This window comes from Bos grunniens, chromosome 21 (assembly GCF_055505025.1).
Source record: "Bos grunniens cultivar Pamir isolate PY7600 chromosome 21, Bosgru_T2T1.0, whole genome shotgun sequence".
Taxonomy (NCBI): Eukaryota; Metazoa; Chordata; class Mammalia; order Artiodactyla; family Bovidae; genus Bos; species Bos grunniens.
In genome coordinates this window covers 48826933-48850012 of record NC_141185.1, presented here as the reverse complement: position 1 = coordinate 48850012, position 23080 = coordinate 48826933, and the positions used below count along the sequence as shown (strand labels likewise).

Genomic DNA, 23080 nt, shown 5'->3' with positions numbered 1-23080 from the left:
GGGACGCGGTGAGCAGAATTTCTGGGTGGAGAAGTGAGTGGTTTCACGCAGGTGGCTCTGTAGCCTGCTCGCCCTTGCTTCTGACTGTAAACAATGCTACCATTATAAAGAGCTGACCATGTGCCAGGTGTGTGCCTACATAATTGCGCTTCTCACCTCAACCCTGTGAGGTCCCTTGCTGCTCTCAGGCCTACCTTCCAGATGAAGAACTCAAGGCTCAGAGAGGTTAAGGAATTCCCCCTAGGTAACACAGCCAGTTCGGTGTTCGGTCGTAGTGTTGCTTAAGTGTCTAAGTCTGTGTCTGACTCTTTGTGACCCCATGGGCTGCAGCCCTTCAGGCTCCTCTGTCTGTGGGATTTTCCAGGCAAGAATACTGGAGTGGGTTGCCATGCCCTCCTCCAGGGGATCTTCCCCAGCGAGGTATGAAACCTGCATCTCCTGCATTGGCAGGTGGGTTCTTTACCACTGAGCCACCAGGGAACCCGGGGTAGTGGTAGATGTCAGTGATTTGGCTTTACCAAGCCTGTGCAGATAAGGCAACCCAACTCTGTTTCAATAACAGATCTAGGATAACAACCCCCGGCCTCCGAATTCCAGCTAGTGAGATTGCTGCCTGCAGGGCATAAGTGAGGCCAGGCGGAGGCTCCGAAGATGGAGGTGGTACTGGGGGGCTATAGGCCCCACGGCCTAAGGGCAGCCAAGCAGTCTCGGGGACGTGTCCGACTGGCACTAGCAGCGAGACTTATGTCGCCATCAGTGCCTGGGGGCAGAGGCGGGAGCCCGCTGGACAGCGAGCAAGCCCCGGGGGGCGCCTCCGGACAATTCCATCAACATGGGCAGGGGCGGGGCTTGGCGGCTGCCCTGCATTTCCGGGGACTCGGCGCCAGACCGAGGGTATTTGCAGGGACATCCCGGGTACCCGGGAAGTGAGTGCGTCGGGCGGGGCCTGGAAGCAGGGCCGAGTCTGGGAACACCGAGAAGAAGGGCCGCCCCGCCGCGCAGAGGTGACCCTGTAGTGGGCGGTGGTCACGCGCGGGCCGTGACTCTCAGGTAGGCGAAGGGCACAGGGCGGGCGGGAACTGCGGCCCCGGGAGGAGGAGATCGGAAGTGGGGAGGCCACCCCGCGGCAGGCGCCGCCCCGGCCCCCTACTTCCCGCCGGGCCCCTCTCCCAAAGGGCGCCACCTGCACGCTCTGATGGGCACCCGCACCGCCACTGGGGGAACCTGTTGTCATGGGAACGCGGGAGGCTGGGCCCACGTTCCCGTGGCCATCCTGGGCCTCTGAGCCAAAACTGCAACTGAGAGGCAGTGGTCCTCCTGGAGGCAGATCATTCGGAATTTGAGAAAGGCCTGGGCGCCTCCTCATATGGCCCTGGCTATGACCCTTGAATCAGGTTCTTTGTCACAGCTTCTACTCTCTGAGTGACAACGTGGATGTAGGGGTTAAGAGGGAAAGGAAGTTGGGGTCTTGGAAACTGAGGCTGCCCCAGTGGGCTCTCTGGAACCATCTTGGTCTGGCAAGAGTCAGGGGCCTGGGTCACCTGAGTAAGGTCATCGACCTCTGCTCACATTTCCTCACTAGTAATGTATGTTGTTTGGCTTATGAATTGAAAGTTTCTTATAAGGGTCGAATGCCATAAGGACTGGGAAATGCACAATTAAGAAATTTTTTTGCCCAGAGATGGTTTAGCCTTTGGTTTAGAAATCTACCCAGTCCCACTCCTTATTTTCATAGAAGAAACAGAATCCAGAGAAATTAAATTACTTCCCAAGATGATAATGAGTTGGCAAGGTCAGGATTTGAACCCAGTCTCCTGACTTCCAGGCTGTGCGATTCTGTGTACTGGTGCTTATTATTACTAAAGTTCAGGGAAATCTGAGAAGAAGGAGGTGGCAGAGGATGAGATGGGTAGATAGCATCACTGACTCAATGAACATGAATTGGAGCAAACTCTGGGAGATAGTGTAGGACAGGGGAGCCTGGTGTGCTGCAGTCCATGGGGTCTCAAAGAGTCAGACACAGCTTAGCAACTGAACAACAACAGGGAAATCTGGGGTATGTCTCTTTGCAATTGGGGCTCAGACTTTTGGAGACAGGCGGTCTAAAGATGAGGACGTTGGCAGCTGGTGAACTGAAGGTGGGGAATGGAGGCTGACACCTTGGGGAAGACAGAGAGTCTCTCTCCCTGGTCCTATACCTTGGAGCTCTCGCTTTAATGTATTATCTGATGGAATTGCCCTAAAAAAACCCCAGGAAACAAGCATTCAGCTTTCCAAAATACTGTCTCTTGTGAAGCCAACAAATCTGTTGAGACTGTGTGAGCAAGAAATCCTTTGGCTGCCCTAAAGCAGGGAAGTGGGACTTCCCACATCAGAGAGGTGCCTTTCCTTTGAAAAGGTTAAGAGGAAGGTGGAAAAAAAGATCCAGGAAGGAACACTTAAATGAATCATTTGGAAGTGATTTGAGACAGTCAGCTAGAACAGAAAACTCACTTATTCACTTTAGCAAACATTTACTGAAAATGAAAGTTGCTCAGTCATGTCCAGCTCTCTGCAACCCCATGAACTGTCGCCCACCAGACTGCTCTGTCCATGGGATTCTCCAGGCAAGAATACTGGAGTGGGTAGTCATTCCAGTAGTAGGTAGACATTACCTTTTCCAGGGCATCTTCCCTACCCAAGGATCGAACATTGCATTGCAGGCTGATTCTTTACTGTCTCAGCCACCTGGATGCCTGCTATTTCCAAACTCTTCACTGGGGATAGAGATTAAAAACCCGAGTTAGGCAGGCCTAGTTCCTGCACTCAAGGAGCTTGTAGTAGAAGATAGGGATGAGATGTGTAAATGAATATTTCACTACAGAATCACGAGTGCCTTAATGGAAATCTGAGCAGAGTGCAGAGGCAGCTCAGAGGAGCCATTCCAGAAATGGCAGTTGAAAATGGCACGATTCTAGCCTTCGAAGCCTGGCAGCACGTCTGGAGCTCTGCCAGGCTGGCCCTTTGTTGGAGACAAAGGAATAAGTGAGTGAAAGTGTCTAAAGAAATGTGGACAAGAATGGTTATTCTCTGGGAAGAAGAATTTAAGGAATCTTGATGAACTGGAAGCTCTGTGAAGGCAGAACCATGTCAGTTTCTTCAACCTCAGCGATGCTTAGAAGGCAGCAAGTGCACAAGAAATACTGAATGAGTGAAAGAAGAAGGAGAAAAAAGGGGTAGGGAGAGAAGGAGGAAAATACAGTAGCTTATGTTATCAAGAGGGAGATGGTTATAGCTTGAGACAAAACCCTGGTTGAAATTCTCCCGTATGTAGAGCATCTCCACAGGGTTCTGGAGTCCAATCCAGTTTCTGGGCCTAGTACTGACTTGCCACGTATGTGACCTTAGCAAGTCCCTGAACCTCTCTGTGCCCCCATTTCTCAACTATAAAGTGGGAATATCATAATTCCTGTTTCACCTTGTGAGATGTAAGTAAATGATTGGATGTAAAAAAGCTCAGCTCAGTGGCTTGCTTATAGAAAGTACTCAATAAATGTTAGCCTTGTAAACATCAGTTTTGCTTTAGGTGGGCATGCATGCTTCGTCAAGTCTGACTCTTTGAGACCCCATGGACTATAGCCCACCAGGCTCCTCTGTTCATGGGATTTTTCGGGCAAGAACACTGGAGTGAGTTGCCATTTCCTCCTCCAGGGGATCTTCCCAACCCAGGGATCGAACCCAAGTTTCCTGTGTCTTCTGCATTACAGGCAGATTCTTTACTGGCTGAGCCATTGGGGAAGCCCTTAGGTGGGCATAATTTGCCTAATAATTCATGTTAAGGTATATAATAACTCTTAATTCTGGTATTTCTTTTTACCTAATAAAGACTAATTCTGAAAGTTCCTGTGTCTTCAGACGAAAACACCCCAAAGAAATTATCTTTACTTTTTTGGGGTTGGGGAGGGGAGGAGGGCAACAATCTCTTTGAAATCAAATAAAAGCTCTGATTACTGTCATCATTCTTGGGGTTCACATCTCACTGAGGCCGACTCTATTGGTTAAAGGACCCCCTGCTCTGCTCCACTGCTCACAGGCTGTAAGGAAAGAGTGAAGGCAGTGTTCATAGAGGAAGAGCCTGAGAGGAGCAAGGTGGGTCTGCTCCCTTGCAGAGTGGACTGGGTGGATCAGGCCCTGGGTCCAGGCCCCTTAGAGCCCCTCCTTTTTTTAAAAAATATTTCTGTTTATTTATTTAGCTGTGGCAGGTCCTACTTGTGACATGTGGGATCTTCAATCTTAGTGTTGGCATATGTGATCTTTAGTTGTGGCATGTAGGATCTAGTTCCCTGACCTGGGATCAAACCTGGGCCCCCTGCATTGGGAGATCAGTAGCCACTGAACCACCAGGCAAGTCTTCCTCCGACTCCTTTGCTAGAGCTGAGCTGCGCCCACTCAGAGCCTTATGGTGTCCTCCAGCCTGGTGCTCAGTACTGGGGTGCTGCCAGGCATCCCAGGAGTCTCAGGCCTGGAGAGCTGCTGTGTAAGATCCCTGTCTGAGCATGGATCTGGGGTGCTACCCACGTACCGGCTTTTTGTGAGCATCTTGTTCTGGTGCCATGGTCTAGGCCGGCAGGTGGGCACACTGTGGCAGTAATATATTCTTCCTTCCATTCTATCAGAGTAGTCTTTGGAGCCACAGGAAATCAATGGAACCCACCCATCCATCCCCCACCCAATGGGCTCAGCTGTCTAGGCCCACTCTTCAAAGGCAGTGCTGGAACCAACAGCAAGGCTCTCTTGGAGTAAGAGCCGGAGCCACCAGGTGACCTAAGGTGACAGGGAACCATGGGGGCTTGGAGGGCCCCACCTCTTTGGGATGAGAGAGCTTTGGTCCTCTGATAGGAAGGTTCCTTCTCGGGAGTGATGAAAGGCCTTGGCTAGGTCTGCTCTCCCTCCATGAAGCAATGGCCAGGGGCCTAGGGCTCAGAGAGGGACTTAAAGAGGAAGAACTGGGGACAAATGGAGAGGTAGATTGCTGGTTTCTCAAGATCTTGGGACTGCAAGGGTCTCATAAGCCAGACTTGAAACCAGACTGTCCTAGAGGCTTATGCTCCTTGCTTCCCATCCTCACCCGGCCTAGGATGTCTGCCTCATACCTCTGAGTGGCTGCAGGTATGGGGTTTCAGGGGAAAGAGAGTCACCGGACAGTAATTGTGCCCCTTTGGGGTGACAGGTGCCACGCATCAGCCAGGCTCTCCAGGCCCCCTGGAGGACAGACCTGGGGGCCCAGGCAGACAGCCCCTCGGAACTTGCATCGGGAGCCTGGGCACGATGGTGGCAACCTACCGTGTTCTACCGTGTCGAGTCAGGGACAAGCTGATCCCGGCTGGTTGCACCACAGCCCTGTGGGGCAGGGGGGTCCCCTCCCAGGGAGTGGCCAGCTCAGGCCCCGACAGGCCCCGGTGGGGGTGGCTGGGGCGGGCAGCGAGCTCTTCACCGCAGCGGGCGCACCCAGGGCCTGGGCTGGGCGGGCCGGTTCCTTCTCCCCGTGAGACTTGCAGCCTCAGCACTGGGTTGGTAGGAGGTGGCCGAACCTGAGCAGAGAGCCCAGAAGAGGGTCCTCTAGCTTGGACATCTTAGGATGGCTGTGGCCACGTTTAGGTAAATGAGGCGAACCCATAATATAACGTGCTCGGCTTTCACCTCGCACCGGGGCTGCCCGTCGCCTTGTAAGCCCTGTCTCCTCAGCTCTCCTGACAGCGCAGGCAGTACTGTTAGCATTCCCATCTCACAGATGGGGAAGCTGAGGTTCTGAGAGATCCCGTGGCTTGCTACAGTCCCCAAAATAACAGATAGTGCTGAAATTCTACTTCTTATGGAAGAACTGGTGTGCCTCATCCCTGGATTCGAACCACTTCACAGAGCAAGAAACATTAGGGACCGGGACTTCCCTGGTGGCCCAGTGGCTAAGACTCCGTGCTCCCAATGCAGGCAGCCTGGGTTCAATCCCTGGTCGGGGAACTAGATCCCACATGCTGCAACTAAGACCTGGGAGAGCCAAATAAGTAAATAAACATTTTTGAAAAAGAAAGAGACATAAGGGACCAGTGAAGAGGAGCACAGTTTGCAGAAGAGAGATGAGGCTCATTTACATTCATTGCTAGACCCTGGTTAAAGTCGCTGGTGAGACTCAAAGGTGGGGGCCGTGCTGGCCCCGTGAGTGCCCCCCACTGCAGAGGGTACTGCCCCAGGGACACTCCCAGCCCCCGGCATCTGGAAGTCATTGGCGGATTTAAAAGCACACACAGGGTGTGCCAGCTGGTGTCGCTTTCTCATCAAAATGTATTGATGCTGCAGCCCAGCCCCTGGGGAGGAAACAGCAGCATTGTGCCCAGCTGGGCAGGGAGGGGAGCTGCAGCTGCAGGTTGGCATGAGAGGAGGGCTCAGGGCGACGAGGGGATGGTGGAAGGGGGCCAAGGCCCAGGGAGCTGGGCTATCGCCAGTGCGTGTCTGCGAGGCCTTGCTGGGCAGCCTGCCAGCCAGAACCCAGAGATGGGAGGAGCTTGAGTGCTACTCCAGGACGGGGCGGGTGAGACCTTGGGTTCAAGCTCCACTGGGCTTGGCAAGAGGCCCCTCCTCCACGGCCGGGAAACAAAGCAAAGCCATGACTCCCAGAGTAGGACTGTGTGAGAGCCAGGATCCCCTGGGTGGAAATGAGAGCCGGCAGGCCGGGCTGGGGGCAGGCTGGCAGGAGCCATCCGTGCCCCAGGTCAGGGCTGGCCTATGCCTGGGCGGAGGCTGTACGTATAGATGGTTAATGAGTACTGACGGCTCAAGAGGCTGACTGTGGTCTGGATGGACCATTGCACGGCCAGCACTTGCCCTGAGCCCACACTGCCTTATTCCTTTGTAACTGAGCAGGTTACAGAGGCCTTATATTTTTAGCCACACTTTGCTTTATTTTCTCTTGTATGTGTGCATGCCAGGTCGCTTCAGTTGTGTCCGACTTTTTGCAACTCCATGGACTGTAGCCTGCCAGGTTCCTCTGTCCATGGGATTCTCCAGGCAAGAATACTGGAGTGGGTTGCCATGCCCTCCTCCAGGGGATCTTTCTCACCCAGGGATCAAATCCATGTCTCTTGTGTTTCCTGCATTGGCAGGTGGGTTCTTTACCACTAGCACCACCTAGAAAGCCCCATTTTCTCTTGTAGCCTTTCCTATTTCTCTTCACCTTCTCCCCCTGATATGTGCATGCTAAATCGCTTCAGTCTTGTCCAGCTTTTTGCGACCCCACGGACTGTAGCCCGCTAAGCTCCTCTGTCCCTGGGATTCTCCAGGCAAGAATACTGGAGTGGGTTGCCATTTCATATTCCAGGGATTTTCCCAACACAGGGATATAACCTGCACCTCTTATGTTTCCTGCTTTGGCAGGTGGGTTCTTTACCACCTAGAAAACCTGGAAAAGCTCCCCTCCCACGCCCACTCCCGACTCCGGCCCATAGCTAGTCTCATTTTCTTCTTTCACCTGATCCTGCAGGTGAGGTGTTTTATTATTATGATGATTATTATTATTATATTTTTACCTTTTGGTCTCCTTGCTTACCCCCACCCCCATCCCACAATAACAGGTATAAGGTAGAAATTTCATACAGGAAAATGCATAGATCTTCAGTGTACAGATCAAAAAATTTTAATCTGTTTACACTTGGGAAACCAACATCCTAATTAAGATACAAAATACACTTGTCATCCCTGAAGTTTCCTTGGCTGCCTTCAGACATGTGGCCCCATTTTGTCTGGCCTCTTTGCATGTATTCCTGTGCATATTTTGGGCTTTCCCAGTGGCTCAGCTGGAAAAGAATCTGCCTGCAATGCGGGAGGCCTGGGTTCCGTCCCCGTGCACATTTCACCTCTCCTTCTTGCATTTTTATCCTTCTTATGTGTGTGCTTGTGTGTACAGGAGAGAGAGACCCTCAGAGAGAGAGAGGATGGATGGGGAATGAGTTGTGTGAGTGTGGACAGAGAAAGGAAGCCAGACTTGACTGCATCTTGCTGGCCGGGGGCACAGAGGAACCGCTGGTTTTCGCTTTGTCTCTTTCTATACTCTTTCCAAGTGGCGCCCTGAGCTCTTTATAAACACCGGCGTTCTGGCTGAGAAAGACTTGCCTACATCCAAGGGTGGCAAAGGGGAACAGGACACACGGTGTTGGCCTGGGAACCGCTCTTCAGCCCACAGGAAGTCAGCTCAAATGAGGTTTTTCTCTGTCAGTCATCCTCCTGTTTTGTTTTTTGTTTTTTTTTTACCCTGGGGAGAACAAATTAGCATGCCAGGGGGAGACAGGGGAGCCCACAAGGCCCAAGGCTGCCATGCTGGGGCATGAGTTAGAGGGCTCCTCTCCAGGCCAACAGGTGGGGCCCGCATTTTGTCCGGGAAATGGCAACCCACTCCAGTGTTCCTGCCTGGAGAATCCCAGGGACGGCGGTGCCTGGTGGGCTGCCGTCTATGGGGTCACACACAGTCGGACACGACTGAAGCGACTTAACAGTGGAGGTCCTACTGGGGTGCCATGTGAGGCAGGGGGGGTTCGAGAGGCAAGACCCGTCACTGTCTTCAAGGGGCTTGCACCGAGTTGGCAGAAGACACACTTGAAGTGTTTGAGTGGGATATAATTAACTGCCAAGTGAGAGTACATCAGCCCCTGCCTCCTCTCAGAGAGGAGCACCCATGTGTTGCCAAGACACTTGGGCAAACCAGCCTGGTTGCTGCTTGAGGGGAGACCTGATGTGGAGATTCTGGCACTCAGTAAATTCTAATCAAACAGATGCCACTCATCAGGCCCTGTTCTAGGTAACAGCAGTAAGCAGAAGATAGAAGGAAACGCTATAGTTAGTTGTCGTCATTCAGTAGCTAAGTGGTGTCAGACTTTGACCCCATGGACTGCAGCACACCGGGTTCCTCTGTCCTCCACTATCTCTCAGAGTTTGCTCAGATTCATGTCCATTAAGTCAGTGATGCCATGTAACCATCTCATCCTCTGCCACCCACTTCTTTTGCCTTCAGTCTTTGCCAGTATCAGGGTCTTTTCCAATGAGTCAGTGCTATAGTTATAGCTAGGACCTTGATTTCAATAAGATTTCTTATAATTTTTTCATATTATTGTTATTGTTGTTATTATTATTTTTTTGGCCACGCTATGTGGCTTGTTGGATCTTAGTTCCCTGACCAGGGATTGGACCCAGCAAGACTGCGGAGTCCTAACCACTGGACTGCCAGGGAAGGCCCTCATATGATTCTTATGGATAATATGAAGAAATGTGGGTGAATGGTGCAGTAAGGAAGACACCATAGCTAACACATGATTCAGCCTACAAAGGATGTCGATCAGTTTCAACCTGGATGGAGGTCTCCAGTAGGCTCTGTTTTTGGAAATGCCTCCCTCAATTTTCCCCTAAAATTTATAAAACATGATATAAAAACACCCATAACTTTCTATATTAACCAGTTGTCAAAACTCTGCCATAGTAGCACTCACACTCTTTCTCATACACAAATGCACACTCACAACCCACTTGTTTTGGCTTAATCGTATGAAAGTAAGTTGTAGATATCATGATACTTCATGTTGACAGACCTCAGCAGGCGTCTCCAAAGAACAATGACATTCTCCTAAGAACACAGTACCATATTGTACCTAAGAAAATGAACAATAATGCCATGCTGCTGCTGCTGCTGCTGCTAAGTCACTTCAGTCGTGTCCGACTCTGTGCGACCCCATAGACGGCAGCCCACCAGGCTCCCCCGTCCCTGGGATTCTCCAGGCAAGAACACTGGAATGGGTTGCCATTTCCTTCTCCAGTGCATGAAAGTGAAAAGTGAAAGTGAAGTTGCTCAGTCGTGTCCGACTCTTAGCGACCCCATGGACTACAGCCTACCAGGCTCCTCCGTCCATGGGATTTTCCAGGCAAGAGTACTGGCATGGGGTGCCATCGCCTTCTCCGAATAATGCCATAATATCATCTCATACACAGTGCATGTGTATTAGCAATTTCTCAATTGCTCTGTGGCTTTTTTTTTTTTCCCCTTCAGGATTTCAATCAAGGTTCACATATTGCATGTCTTTTTAATTTTCTATCCTAAAACAGTTCTCTTGTCCTTTTTGTCTTTTCATCAGTTTGACCTTTTTGAAGAGTCCAAGCTCTTTGTCTTATAGAAGCTGAATGTTTCCTATTGTGTCCTCACTATTAGATCTGGGTTACATACTTTTGATACAATTGTTGATGAGTTGTGTATTTTTTATTGACTCATATCAGGAGGTGAATGATATCAGGTAGTCCCACTACCAATGATGTTACTTTTGGCCACTTGATTAATATGGTGGCCACTGGGGGCAAAAAAGATAGTGGCCACCAGTGCTCCCTTAGAGAAACATTTTCCCACTGGTCATTAGTAAGTCATCTGTGGGTCAGACTTTGAGACTGTGTTTCCTTTTTGGGTTTTTTTGGCTGTACCACGAAGCATGTAGGATTTTAGTTCTCCAACCAAGGATGGAACCCACGCTTCCTACAGTGGAAGCTTTGAATCTCAGCCACTGGACAACCAGGGAAATCTCAGAGATCTTGTTAACGTAGTTTCCTAACAATCTTCCACCCAAAGGTTTAGCATCCATTAGTTATCCTTCAGTTCAGTTCAGTTGCTCAGTCGTGTCCGACTCTTTGCGACCCCATGAATCGCAGCACACCAGGCGTCCCTGTCCATCACCAACTCCCGGAATTCACCCAGACTCATGTCCATCGAGTCAGTGATGCCATCCAGCCATCTCATCCTCTGTCGTCCCCTTCTCCTCCTGCCCCCAGTCCCTCCAGCATCAGAGTCTTTTCCAATGAGTCAACTCTTCGCACGAGGTGGCCAAAGTACTGGAGTTTCAGCTTCAGCATCATTCCTTCCAAAGAAATCCCAGGGCTGATCTCCTTCAGAATGGACTGGTTGGATCTCCTTGCAGTCCAAGGGACTCTCAAGAGTCTTCTCCAACACCACAGTTCAAAAGCATCAGTTCTTCGGTGCTCAGCCTTCTTCACAGTCCAACTCTCACATCCATACATGACCACAGGAAAAACCATAGCCTTGACTAGACAGACCTTTGTTGGCAAAGTAATGTCTCTGCTTTTGAATATGCTATCTGGTTGGTCATAACTTTCCTTCCAAGGAGTAAGCATCTTTTAATTTCATGGCTGCAGTCACCATCTGCAGTGATTTTGGAGCCCCCCAAAATAAAGTCTGACACTGTTTCCACTGTTTCCCCATCTATTTCCCATGAAGTGATGGGACCGGATGCCATGATCTTCGTTTTCTGAATGTTAAGCTTTAAGCCAACATTTTCACTCTCTACTTTCACTTTCATCAAGAGGCTTTTTAGTTCCTCTTCACTTTCTGCCATAAGGGTAGTGTCATCTGCATATCTGAGGTTCTTGATATTTCTCCCGGCAATCTTGATTCCAGCTTGTGCTTCTTCCAGTCCAGCGTTTCTCATGATGTACTCTGAATATAAGTTAAATAAGCAGGGTGACAATATACAGCCTTGATGTACTCCTTTTCTTATTTGGAACCAGTCTGTTGTTCCATGTCCAGTTCTAACTGTTGCTTCCTGACCTGCATACAGATTTCTCAAGAGGCAGGTCAGGTGGTCTGGTGTGCTCATCTCTTTCAGAATTTTCCACAGTTTATTGTGATCCACACAGTCAAAGGCTTTGGCATAGTCAATAAGACAGAAATAGATGTTTTTCTGGAACTCTCTTGCTTTTTCCATGATCCAGCGGATGTTGGCAATTTAATCTCTGGTTCCTCTGCCTTTTCTAAAACCAGCTTGAACATCAGGAAGTTCACAGTTCATGTATTGCTGAAGCCTGGCTTGGAGAATTTTGAGCATTACTTTACTAGCGTGTGAGATGAGTGCAATTGTGCGGTAGTTTGAGCATTCTTTGGCATTGCCTTCCTTTGGGATTGCAATGAAAACTGACCTTTTCCAGTCCTGTGGCCACTGCTGAGTTTTAAACATTTGCTGGCATATTGAGTGCAGCACTTTCACAGCATCATCTTTCAGGATTTGAAATAGCTCAACTGGAGTTCCATCACCTCCACTAGCTTTGTTCGTAGTGATGCGTTCTAAGGCCCACTTGACTTCACATTCCAGGATGTCTGGCTCTAGGTCAGTGATCACACCGTCGTGATTATCTGGGTCGTGAAGCTCTTTTTGTCCGGTTCTTCTGTGTATTCTTGCGCCTCTTCTTGATACCTTCTGCTTGCTTGAATCTGGATTTTCTAAGTCTATCATCTCCTCTATGTCTATCAGGCAGCAGCACTTTTCTATAGAGAAATTTATTCTTTCCAGCCCTTTTCTTTCTCTCTCTGCTTTGCTGAGTTTTACTGTAGACTAATGGATTGTTTTACTTTTATGCATTAGAATCCATTACTTCATTATGCTTTCTGATGCTCGAATTGTCCCAAGTTTGGTCATCAAGCTGGCCCTATATCCTTTTGACATGACCCCATTAGTCTTTAGTCACTTCCTTGTTTTCTGGCCCAACACAAGGTCCCAGGATCATCTTGTACTTTCCTTTTCATTTCTCCAAGGAGTTCTGTTGCCTTTTATTAAAGAGTGATATTTAGAAACCAAGAAGTGGGTGTTAGGTCTGCTCATCTAATATTTTTATCAGTGACTTGAATAATGGTCAAGAATGCTTATCAGATTTATAGATGACTCAAAACTGGGAGGGGAAGCCAATTGTATGATAGAATCAATATTCACAATGACCTCAATAGGATGAGATCTGGACCAGAACCAGTAGATTTAAAGGAGATCAATACAAAGTCTTGTGCGTAGCTTAAAAAAGTTAATTGCATCATTTCTGGTTTCAGGGAATTCCAGACCAAAGTTGGTATCAACAAGGAGCTCTAGTTGTTAGTTGACATGGGCCCACAGTATTCCCTGACTCTGAGGCGGCATTCATTTATTCATTCACTCAGCCAGTACTGACTGAGGGTTAACCATATGCCAGGCACTGTTCTAGAGGCTATGGATAGCTTATTTAACAAGCCAAAGGAGCAAAAATACTTGCCCTCCTCAGTCAACATTTCTTGGGGGTGAGAAGGCAGGTGGGAGGTTCAGACAATAAAGAAAAACCACAACAAATAAACAAATCATTTAGTATATTAGAAGATGGTGAGCATGTCGGAAAAACATCTCAGGGAAGGGAATATTGGGGAAACTTCAGATTCTTCAAGAAGGTGATCTTTTTTCTTTTTTTTAATTAGAGTATAATTGATTTACAATGTTGTTTTAGTTTCAAGAGCACAGAAAAGTGAACCTTTTATACAAAATCATTCATCCACTCTTTTTTAGATTTTTCCCATATAGGTCAGTACAGAGTATTGAGTGGAACTGCCAGTGCCCTGCAGAAGTCCTCACTAGTTATCTGTTTTGTGCATAGTGGTGTGTATGTGTCGGCCCCAATCTTCCAGTTTATCCCCCCCTCCCCTCTACCCTGCAACCATAAGTTAATTTTCTACATCTGTAACTCTATTTCAGTTTTGCAGATAAGTTCATTTGTAGCCTTTTTATATTTATTTTTTAAATTTATTTTTAGTTGGAAGATAATTGCTTTAAATGTTGTATTGGTTTCTGCTGTACAACAAAGTAAATCAGCCTCAAGTATACCTATATCCCTTCCCTCTGGAACCTCCGTCTCACCCCTCTAAGCTGTCACAGAGCGCTGGGTTGAGCTCCCAGTGTTACAGGGCAACTTCCTTTTAACTATCTGTTTTACATATGGTAATGTATAGGTTTCAGTTCATTCCACCCTCTCCTTCCCAGCTGTGTCCACAAGTCTGTTGTGGCCTTTTTTTAGATTCCACACATAAACAATATCATGTGATATTTGTCTTTCTGTCTGACTTAACTTCACTCAGTATGATAATCTCTAGGTGCATCCATATTGATGCAAATGGCATTATTTTGTTCTTTTTTTATGACTAAGAAGGTGATCTTTGAGGAAAGATTTGAAGGAAACGAGGGACTCAATCACTTTCTGGGTAGAGAACTCCAGGCAGAGGGAGGAGCCAGGGCAAAGGTCTTAGCACAAGGTGTTCGTCCTCATGAGTGCCTGGGGTAGAGTGAGTGAGGGGTGGGGAGAGCAATGGATGATGCAGTGGGCGTGGGCGAGGTAGCCTGGAGCCTTGCACACCACTGTAAGGAACCACTGGAGGGTTTTGAGCACAGGAGTGCCATGACCTGACTTTGGTTTTGAAAAGCTCACTCTGGCTCCTGAGTTGAGAACAGTTTGAGAACGGCTCAAGGGTAGTCAAAGTGAAAGTCGCTCAGTCGTGTCCGACCATTTGTGACCACATAGACTACAGTCCATGGAATTCTCCAGGCCAGAATATTGGAGTGGGTAGCTGTTCCCTTTTCCAGGGGATCTTCCCAACCCAGGGATCGAACCCAGGTCTCCCGGTTTGCAGGCAGATTCTTTACCAGCTGAGGCACCAGAAAAGCCCAAGGGTAGTCAAAGCTATGGTTTAGAATCCAGTAGTCATATATGGATGTGGGAGCTGGACAATAAAAAAGGCTGAGCACTGAAGATTCAATGCTTTCGAATTGTGGTGCTGGAAAAGACTCTTGAGAGTCCCTTGGACAGCAAGGAGATCAAACAAGTCAATCCTAAAGGAAATCAACCCTGAATATTCATTGAAAGGACTGATGCTGAAGTTGAAGCTCCAATACTTTGGCCACCTGATTCGAAGAGCTGACACATTAGAAAAGACCCTGATGCTGGGAAAGACTGAAGGCAGGAGGAGAAGGGGACGACAGAGGATGAGATGGTTGGATGGTATCACGGACTCGATGGACGTGAGTTTGAGCAAACTCAGGGAGTTGATAGTGGACAGAGAAGCCTGGCATGCTGCACTCCATGGGTTGCAAAGAGTCAGACACGACTGAGCGATTGAACAACAAGGGTAGAAACTTCTGAGGTGGTGCTAGTGGTAAAGAACCTGCCTGAACGCAGGAGATGCCAGAGATGCGGGTTCGATCCCTGGGTTGGGAAGACCCCTGGGGTAAGAAATGGCAACACAGTCCAGTAGTCTTGCCTGGAAAACTCCACGGACAGAGAAACCTGGTGGGCTACAGTCAATGGGGTCACACAAAGAGTCGGAACGAGAAGCGGGCAGTAACTGGGACCCCAGGAGGTGGTAAGTGGTCAGATTATAGATTTGCTAGTGGATTGAGTATGAGGAGCAAGAGAAGAGAAAGGAATTAAGGTTTTTAATCTGAGCAATTCAAAGACAGACTTGCCATTAAATGGGATGGAGAGGCTCACACTGATGGAGTATGTTCTGGAACCACATTGAATTTCAGATACCTATCAGATAAGACAGCCTTGTAGAAATGTCAAGGCCATTTGGAATTTAGGACAAAGGTCCTAGGTACAGGGTTTCTCGGGTGGCACAGTGGTAAAGCATCCACTTGCCAATGCAGGAGGCTCAGGTTCGATCCCTGGGTTGAGAAGATCCCCTGGAGGAGGAAATGGCAACCCACTCCAGTATTCTTGCTGGGGAAAATCCCATGGACAGAGGAGCCTGGTGGGCTACAGTTTATGGGGTCACAAAGAGTCCAACATGACTGACTGAGCACACACCTAGCTACAGATAGAAGCATGGACGTCACTGACTAAAGATGTTTTGACACCATTGATACGGCATTCCCAGGCCTGGGCAATGCTAGAACTGTGGGTAGGTGTTGCTGGCCACGTGCCAGGTGGAATTCTGTGTCCAGTGCTGGACGACCCTTTAAAAAGGGTGCCACCAGTCTAGAAGGTGGAGATACAGAGATCATGGAAGCTTGGCTGTGCGTGAGGAGATCTGGGACCATGTTAGCACTGTGCCCACCCCTTGTCAGTCACCCTGTGGGAGGCCCTGGGAGTAGGGCAAGAGCCAATGGTGCTGGCTCTGAGAAAGCTCATTGCGGGCTGGGGGTGAAGAGGAACTTTCCAGCCACTGCGGCTAATTCCTGGAGAAACTGTCCTTACTGCCATGGAAATGACTGGCAGAAGTTTTCCAAGTCCTTTTGACTTGGACTACAGGAAGAATTATATTTTACTGTGATGCTGTGCAAGGGCTTCCCGGGTGGTGCTATTAGTAAAGAACCCTCCTGCCAGTGCAGGAGACATAAGAGACACGGGTTTGATCCCTGAGTTGGGAAGATCCCCTGGAGGAGGGCATGGCAACCCACTCCAGTATTCTTGCCTGGAGAATCCCATGGACAGAAGGGCCTGGTGGGCTACAGTCCATGGTGTTGCAGAGTCAGAAATGACCCAAGCAATAGCACCACACGATGCATGCACGTGATCCTGAGCTCACTTGAGAAAAGCTGAACTGGGCTTCCTAAATTTTCCTTATCTTTTCTATGATCATTGCACTTTGGTATCTTCCATTCAGTTTCTTTGTTTTTAATGTTGATAGGGATTCACTAACTTGATTTCAGAATCCACCTAAGGGATCCTGTGCGCAGTTTGAAACCCCTGGTCTCAGCCCTACTGAACTCCACCCCTGGGGACGCAGGAGGACCGGGGTGGGGGGTGGGGGGGTGGGGTGGTGGCTCTGGGATTCCAGCCTTAGGGAGTACTATCCGCTGCCAGGCCACGTGCAGTTGTGGAGAAAGTCTCACGTCCTTGGCAGTACATTAAATCCTATTATCCCACTTAAGCTAATTTTGCCCGGATTCCCCCCATCCGAAGTCTGGCTTCGTGTGGACAGAATTCCAAGCGTGGATGACCACGCGGGCATCTAGATTAAGTGTCAAGCCTGGAGTGAACCCTCAGCCAAGACCCAAAGTGGACTGACCCATGCAAAAATTAGGTGCAGAAGCAGCTAGCCCCGGAGTCTGCAGCAGCTCGGCGGAGTTCATTTGGTTACCGACATGTGGGTGCCAGGAGCACTGGAGGGGGAGGGCGCACGGGGGAGGGGGCCGGCAGAGATAAAGGGAGAAGACACGCGCTCACAGTGGAGAGAACCACACGTTTTCCCAAACAAACGCGCTGAGGGTCCCTGAGGAGCCGGAAGGGGCCGGGGCAGCGGTGGGAGGGTCTGAGAGGTAGGGGCGGGGAACCTGAGGTCTGCTTTCCTCCGCGCCCCCGCGCTCCCGCGGCCTCTGCTGCTGCTAATGGCCTGGCTCGGCTCCTGCCTGGCGCGCACCGAGCTAGGTGCACTCCCGCTGGCGCCCCTGGAGCCTCCAGCGCCCAGGAAGGAGGAAGGGAAAAGGGACGGGTCGGGCCGGGAGCTGAGCCGGGAGGGGCTGGACCAACCGCTCAACTTCCTCCTTGGGCCCCTCCCTGCCGTGCTCGCGGGCGAGCTTCGGTCGAGCGGCGCTGGCGGAGGACCGCGGTGCCGGGGAGGGGGCGGGCGGCGGGGCGAGCGTGCGCGCAGCCCACGTGACCCCACTTCCCACCCTGCTCCAGCCCCCAGGTCCGGAGGCGGGGGCGGCCGATCCAATCCGGGGCCGGACTTCGGGGCGGGGCTGCCGCCCGCGAGTGCCGGAGAGCCACCTGAGCCGAGCCCGGAGGACGCCGTCGCTCCCCGCGGTCCGAGTCCGGCTCGCCGCGATGGGCCGGGGGAGCCGAGCGTCCGCCCTGCTGGGCGCGCTGCCGCTGCCGCTGCTGCTGCTGCTGCCGCTGCTGCTGCTACCGCCGTCTCCCTCTCGGGCGCTCACCCCTCGGATCAGCCTGCCTCTCGGTGAGTGCTGGCCGACCCCGCGGAGGACGCGGGCGGGGGTCTGGAGGAGGGGAGGGGGCCGGAGAGGTGGCTCTGGCGGAGGTGGTGGTGACAAAGGAGAGGGAAGGGGAGGGGGTCTGTCGGAGGCTTGGGGTCCATGAGGAGCCCTCCTCCTTCCAGCACGCTGCCGGGAGGGAGGGAGGAGAGGGGAGCTGTGGAGCCGCAGGTCTCTTTCTTCCATTCTTTTAATGGGCAGGGAGGGGGTCTTTGGGCCCCTCCTTCGCCCCCTGGTACGGCGCCCTTTCGGCGGTGACGCTGCCCCCATGTCGCCCACCCCCGGTGCTGGCTGCCCGCTGGTCCGCCTGTACATCTGCTTGTCTTTGATGCTGACCAGAGCCAGCCGCGGTGCCGCCCCCGGAGGGCGGCTTGGGGTGGAGGGGCCCTTGATGCCGTCCGGTAAACACTGGGGTTCTGGTGTTACAGCAAGTCAGAGCAGGACTCGGGAACCGCGGCGGGTGCCCCATTCTCCCTCCGCCTGTTCATTCTAGCGGGCTGGCTCAGCTTGCACCCCTTGCCCAGACGTGGTGGGATACCCCCAGGGCCTGGAAGCCACCGTAGGACCCCCTCCCCGGAGTCACCCGGGAGCACCATCCTCCTTGGCCAGGTCCCCTGTCTGGTGCTCACATCTGCTTCTGTGGCGCCCTCCACTCTTCGCGATCCTTACTTCCCCTGATCCTTACTTCCCCTTTCGTCTGGTTGCTGTTCCAACTCTTTGAAGTCAGAGGCACCTGGATTCCAATCCCATTTCTGCTACTGTCACTTCTTCCCATGCCCCTGTTTGCTCATCCATAAAATGGGCACTGTTACTGGATTTTTTGCGTGGCTATCTTGGAGATTTCATGAGACTAGGCAACATATATAGGTGCCCAACAGATGTTGTTTCTCCAAGCTGTTCAACTTGTTGGTTGTCATACTGAGTGAATTCAGATAAAGGATGTATAAAATAGAGTTTACAAATCAAAACTGTACCAGGCTTCCTTGTTTTTACAGCGTCTCCACTTCTAAAAGCATTTCATTTACTGGGACTTCCCTGGTTGTCCAGTGGGTAAGACTCAAGAGTTTCCAATGCGGGTGGGGGCAGGGGCGGGTTCGATCCCTGGTCAGGGAAGTAAGATCCCACATGCCTTTCAGTGTGGCCAAAAAAAAAAAATTTTTTTTTAAAAAGCATTCCATTTACAATAAGAAAGAGGAGCAGAATCGGTCCTTAAAGTAAGTCCGGGCCACTGGGGAAACCCTGTCTGAAACATTGCAGGATAGTACTGAGATGATGCCCTGAGTTCAAATCCTGCCTCTGCCACTAAGTAACCGTGTGACCTTGAGCAAGCTGCTTAACCTCTTTGGGGCTTCATTTCCTCATCTGTAAAACAGGGATAATGATAACACCCACCTCAGAATTGAGATGATTAAATCAGCTTCTGTTTGAAAAGTCCTTAGGACAGGGCTTGGTACATAAAACCTGCTCCATCAGTGTTAGCTATCATATTGATTGCCACGCGTTAGCATGGGCTTTGACACATCCTGCCCAGAGCCCGGGTGATTCTGCCCCTGAGGTGGGGGGTGGCAGTGCTGGGGCGTTAGTTTGACCACAGTCCGTTGAACGCTCCAGCTGGGTGACTGAGGCTCGCAGGTGTATCCGGATCCAGGCCCGCTGCCTCGCTGCTCTCACTCTTGAGGCTACCACTCCCTTTGCCCTCAAACTCTCTCAGCTGTGGGAGATGGTGAGATGAGGAGGGGCGCAAAGGCTCTGATGGGCTACTTCTGGCCCTGGGAAAGCTGGGCTGGCTCAGGGGGTGTGTCAACTGTAGCAGGTATTGTGTCCACCTCTGAAGCTGGCCGGGGACCACTCATAGGATGACAGACAGAGAGGGAAGGCAAGGCAGAGAGGGGAGCTGTGAGGAGGAACTGAGAGGGCCTGCTTCCTGAGAGCGGCTGGAACACTTGGTTGTTAACTACCCACACCGAAGGCCTGGCCCACTTCCGCACGTCCGGCACCGTGGCCAGGCTGTAGTGCAGGCTTGTGTCACATGCCAGCACCCCTTGCACAGGTCAGTTTGGTGCTGTGGTGTGGATGTCTGTGTACTCCCACAAGTCGTGTGGTAAAATCCTAACCCCCCTAAAAGAAGACACTCAGGCTCACCTGTGAGGACTGTGCAGGCACGCGCGTTTGGTGAGGCACAGAGGCGGCCAGCTGAGGGGCCGAGGGCCTGAGATGCCGTTCATAGACTCTGCTTTCCAAGCTGTGGAGCCTCGAGAAAGAGGTTTTCCACTGTGTGCTTGAAGCTGGGTCTATGCACAGGGGTCCTCTTTTTCTCTTTTTCTTTTAATTAGTTTATTTAATAGGCTGCACCAGGTCTCAGCTGCAGCATGCAGGGTCTTCAGTCTTTGTTGTGGCATGCAGGGTCTTTAGTCGCAGCTTGTGGGATCTAGTTCCCTGACCAGGTAGGGAACCCAGATCCCCAGCATTGGGAGCATGCAGTCTTAGCCCCCGGGCCACCAGGGCAGTCCCACCAAAGCCCTGGCATCGTTTGGCAGCACCTGAGCACGTGAGTGTGAGTATCTACACTTTGCTGAGCTGCACTGCACCCAGAGTGTTCATCTCCCTGGCTTCGCTCCAGGTCCTGAATCCCCACTGCCCCGCTGCAGTCTACATGCACGTCTCCCAGCCGCTGGGAGCCCCAGAGGGGAATGCCCTGGGGACCGAGCGGGTGCACCCTCAGAGCGTGGCCTGAAGCGGTTTCCTGTCTCATCCCTGGGGGCTCATTAGATATTCCTGGCAGTGAGCCCATGCTGGGCAGGCCTGGGGTGACCATGGGACTTGGAGCCCCAGGCCCCTCCCTCATGGAGAACACACCCTTCTTCCTGCCACCTGCCCTCCTATTCTGAATTCCTACCGAAACTCCCCAAAGGCCTGGGGTGCCTAGGGCGAATGGCCTGTGTCTGGTTTAAAGCAAAATCCTTACAAGTCTGTGTCTGTGCTCTCTGTATGGAGCCCTCATTGCTGTTGATCAGCAGCAAATGCCTGGGGCCATCAGAAGGGGGTGCCCCACTTGTCTCACCCCGTGAACAGGAGGTGGGGGAGGAGGGCTGGGGGCTCCAGGGTCAGCTCGGGCCGCAGAGGCCTCAAGAGGAAGTCTCTTGTCCGTGTGAAAGGAATGCTTCAAAGAAAAGTGTGGAAACTTGGTTCTATTGCATCAGAGACTGTGTGGTCAGGAGAGAGGCTTTGCAGTGATCAGGAACAGGAGAGATGCAGACTGGAAACAGGGCCCCGGGTGTGCAGTGCCATCCAGCCTGGCCATGTGGGCAGAAACAAAACAACCTGCTCCTCTGCTTGTGAAAGTCACATTGGGTCCCCTTATTTGGGCAATTAAAGGAGCTATGAATCCCCCCCACCGCCCCCTCCCCAGCGGCCTCAGAAGTGCCTGGCTGGAAAACTCTGGACACAGTGTTTCCAATCTAGATTGCACAGAAACCCATAAGTCTGCAAACTTCAGTCAACAAAACCCCATTGAGCAGAGAGGACATGGCAGTGGCCTGAATCAGCTGTTTGTCCTCTGACCTCAAGCGGGCACCCGAGGTCATGGCTGCCCTGAGAAGTCCCATGAAAGCCGCTTGCTTTCTTTCTTTTTGGCCAGGCCACTTGGCTTCGGGGACCCTTAGTTCCCTGACCAGGAATTGAACCCAGGCCCTCAGCAATGAGAGCATAGAGTCCTAACCACTGCACCATCAGGAAATTCCCCAAGCTGCTTTCAAAGTTTTTTTCCTGGCTGGTTCCTGGCCTCCCTCCTTGAGGTGGCCTCAACTTGAAGGTGAACATTTGTCTTCAGCTCTATCTGGTGGGCTGGCGTCTCCGTGGCCCCTCTGCGCCCAGCTGTAACTGTGGGGCTAACAGCCAACTGACAGCACAAGCTGGGGCCAGCGCCTGCCTTCCGCAGGCCTGATTTCACATTGACAAGATGGGAATAATAATAGCAGGACCCACCTCTCTTGGTTCTGAGAGGATTACGTGAAATAATGTATGTAAAGTGTTTGGCCTGGTGCCTGGCACGTGCTCCGTCCTCAGTAAGAGGTAGCGGCTTCTGTTCTCTGTGGTGACAATCTCTGCCCGCCTTGCTGGGTGAGGTTATTTGCATCAGTTTGGTCGATACAGTCTGAGCGCTGGCTGTCTACAGGCCCTCTGCTTGCTGCTAAGATGATCTGGCCTGGGAATGAAATAGTGCAGACCCCCTGCTTTCCCCGGGGGTAGGAGAACAAGCAAGTCCATCCTTTCCACACACCTCCCCCCACCACCACCCTAGGACTGATCGGAGGCCATCCCACGGGGTCCTGCTTAACTCAGTCCACTTTTCAAGTGCTCCTGGTTCAGCTCTTTCAAAGTCCTCCTCTGCCCCAAAACCTGGTCTGCCTGGGGCTGGACCACACCTCTCCCTCCTCCCTGCCCCTCGGTGCTTCCACTCTGCCCTCTGAATAACCCATATTTTTCTGGGTGTTGAAATGCCCGTGTGCCAGCCCAGCAAAAAAAAAACAACTCTGAGGTTGCGTAACTTGGGCCACAGCTGGATACACCTGCATGTTCATCTCCCACATGGAAGGGGGGGATGGCTCGGGGCCTGGAGAGAAAGCTGGACTCAGGGCACGTCTGTCACTCTTTCCTTTGTCCGCTTCTTAGGACTTGTAAGCCCACTCCCCCATCCCTGGGTGCTTAGGATTGGAAGAGCAGCTTCTCATGTGGTCCTTGAATAAGTAATAGGTTGTGTGTTTCCATCGGTGAAAAAACTACTGAGGTCACTGCTTAGATTGGACAAAGGAGCCAACTGATGCCCTGTTGGCCCAGCCATCAGGAAATAGGGTACACTCAGCAGATTCCTAGGGGATTCCCAGGTGGTGCTAGTGGTAAAGAACCTACCTGCCAATGCAGGAGACATGGATTTGATGATGATCAAATCCATGATCAGAAAGATCCCCTGGAGGAGGGCATGGCAACCCACTCCAGTATTCTTGCCTGGAGAATCCTGTGTACAGAGGAGTCTGGCGGGCTACAGTCCACAGGGTTGCAAAGAGTCAGACATGACTGAGGTGACTTAGCAAGCAAGCAAGGAGCAGATTTGGCCAGGAATGTGGTTCCCTGGAGACTGGGGCAAATGTCTCAGCCAGATGTTTGTGCAACAGGTTAGAGCCAGCTTGGAGATAGATCTTTGTCTGGCCTCCAGGTGTTTTAGAAAATTTTTATTTAGTCAGCGGTATTTAAAACTCAGGAAATTTTCTATAAAAGTCCAGATTTCCAGCTCA

The 23080-nt window shown here is 51.3% G+C and overlaps 1 protein-coding gene across 2 annotated transcripts in view; it reads left to right on the top strand.

The window, feature by feature from the left end:
• The first annotated feature begins 875 nt into the window (after window positions 1-875).
• SEMA4B (semaphorin 4B) overlaps window positions 876-23080 on the top strand; it is a 44308-nt gene continuing 22103 nt past the window's right edge. Inside the window, exons 1-2 of one of the 2 annotated variants that reach the window (XM_086364506.1) lie at window positions 876-1050; window positions 17482-17755. In XM_086364506.1, coding sequence (XP_086220632.1) covers window positions 17626-17755 — 130 coding nt within the window. In that variant the 5' untranslated portion in view covers window positions 876-1050; window positions 17482-17625. Of the gene's footprint in view, window positions 1051-17361; window positions 17756-23080 lie in introns of those variants that run through there. The other variant, XM_086364507.1, reaches the window with a different exon arrangement.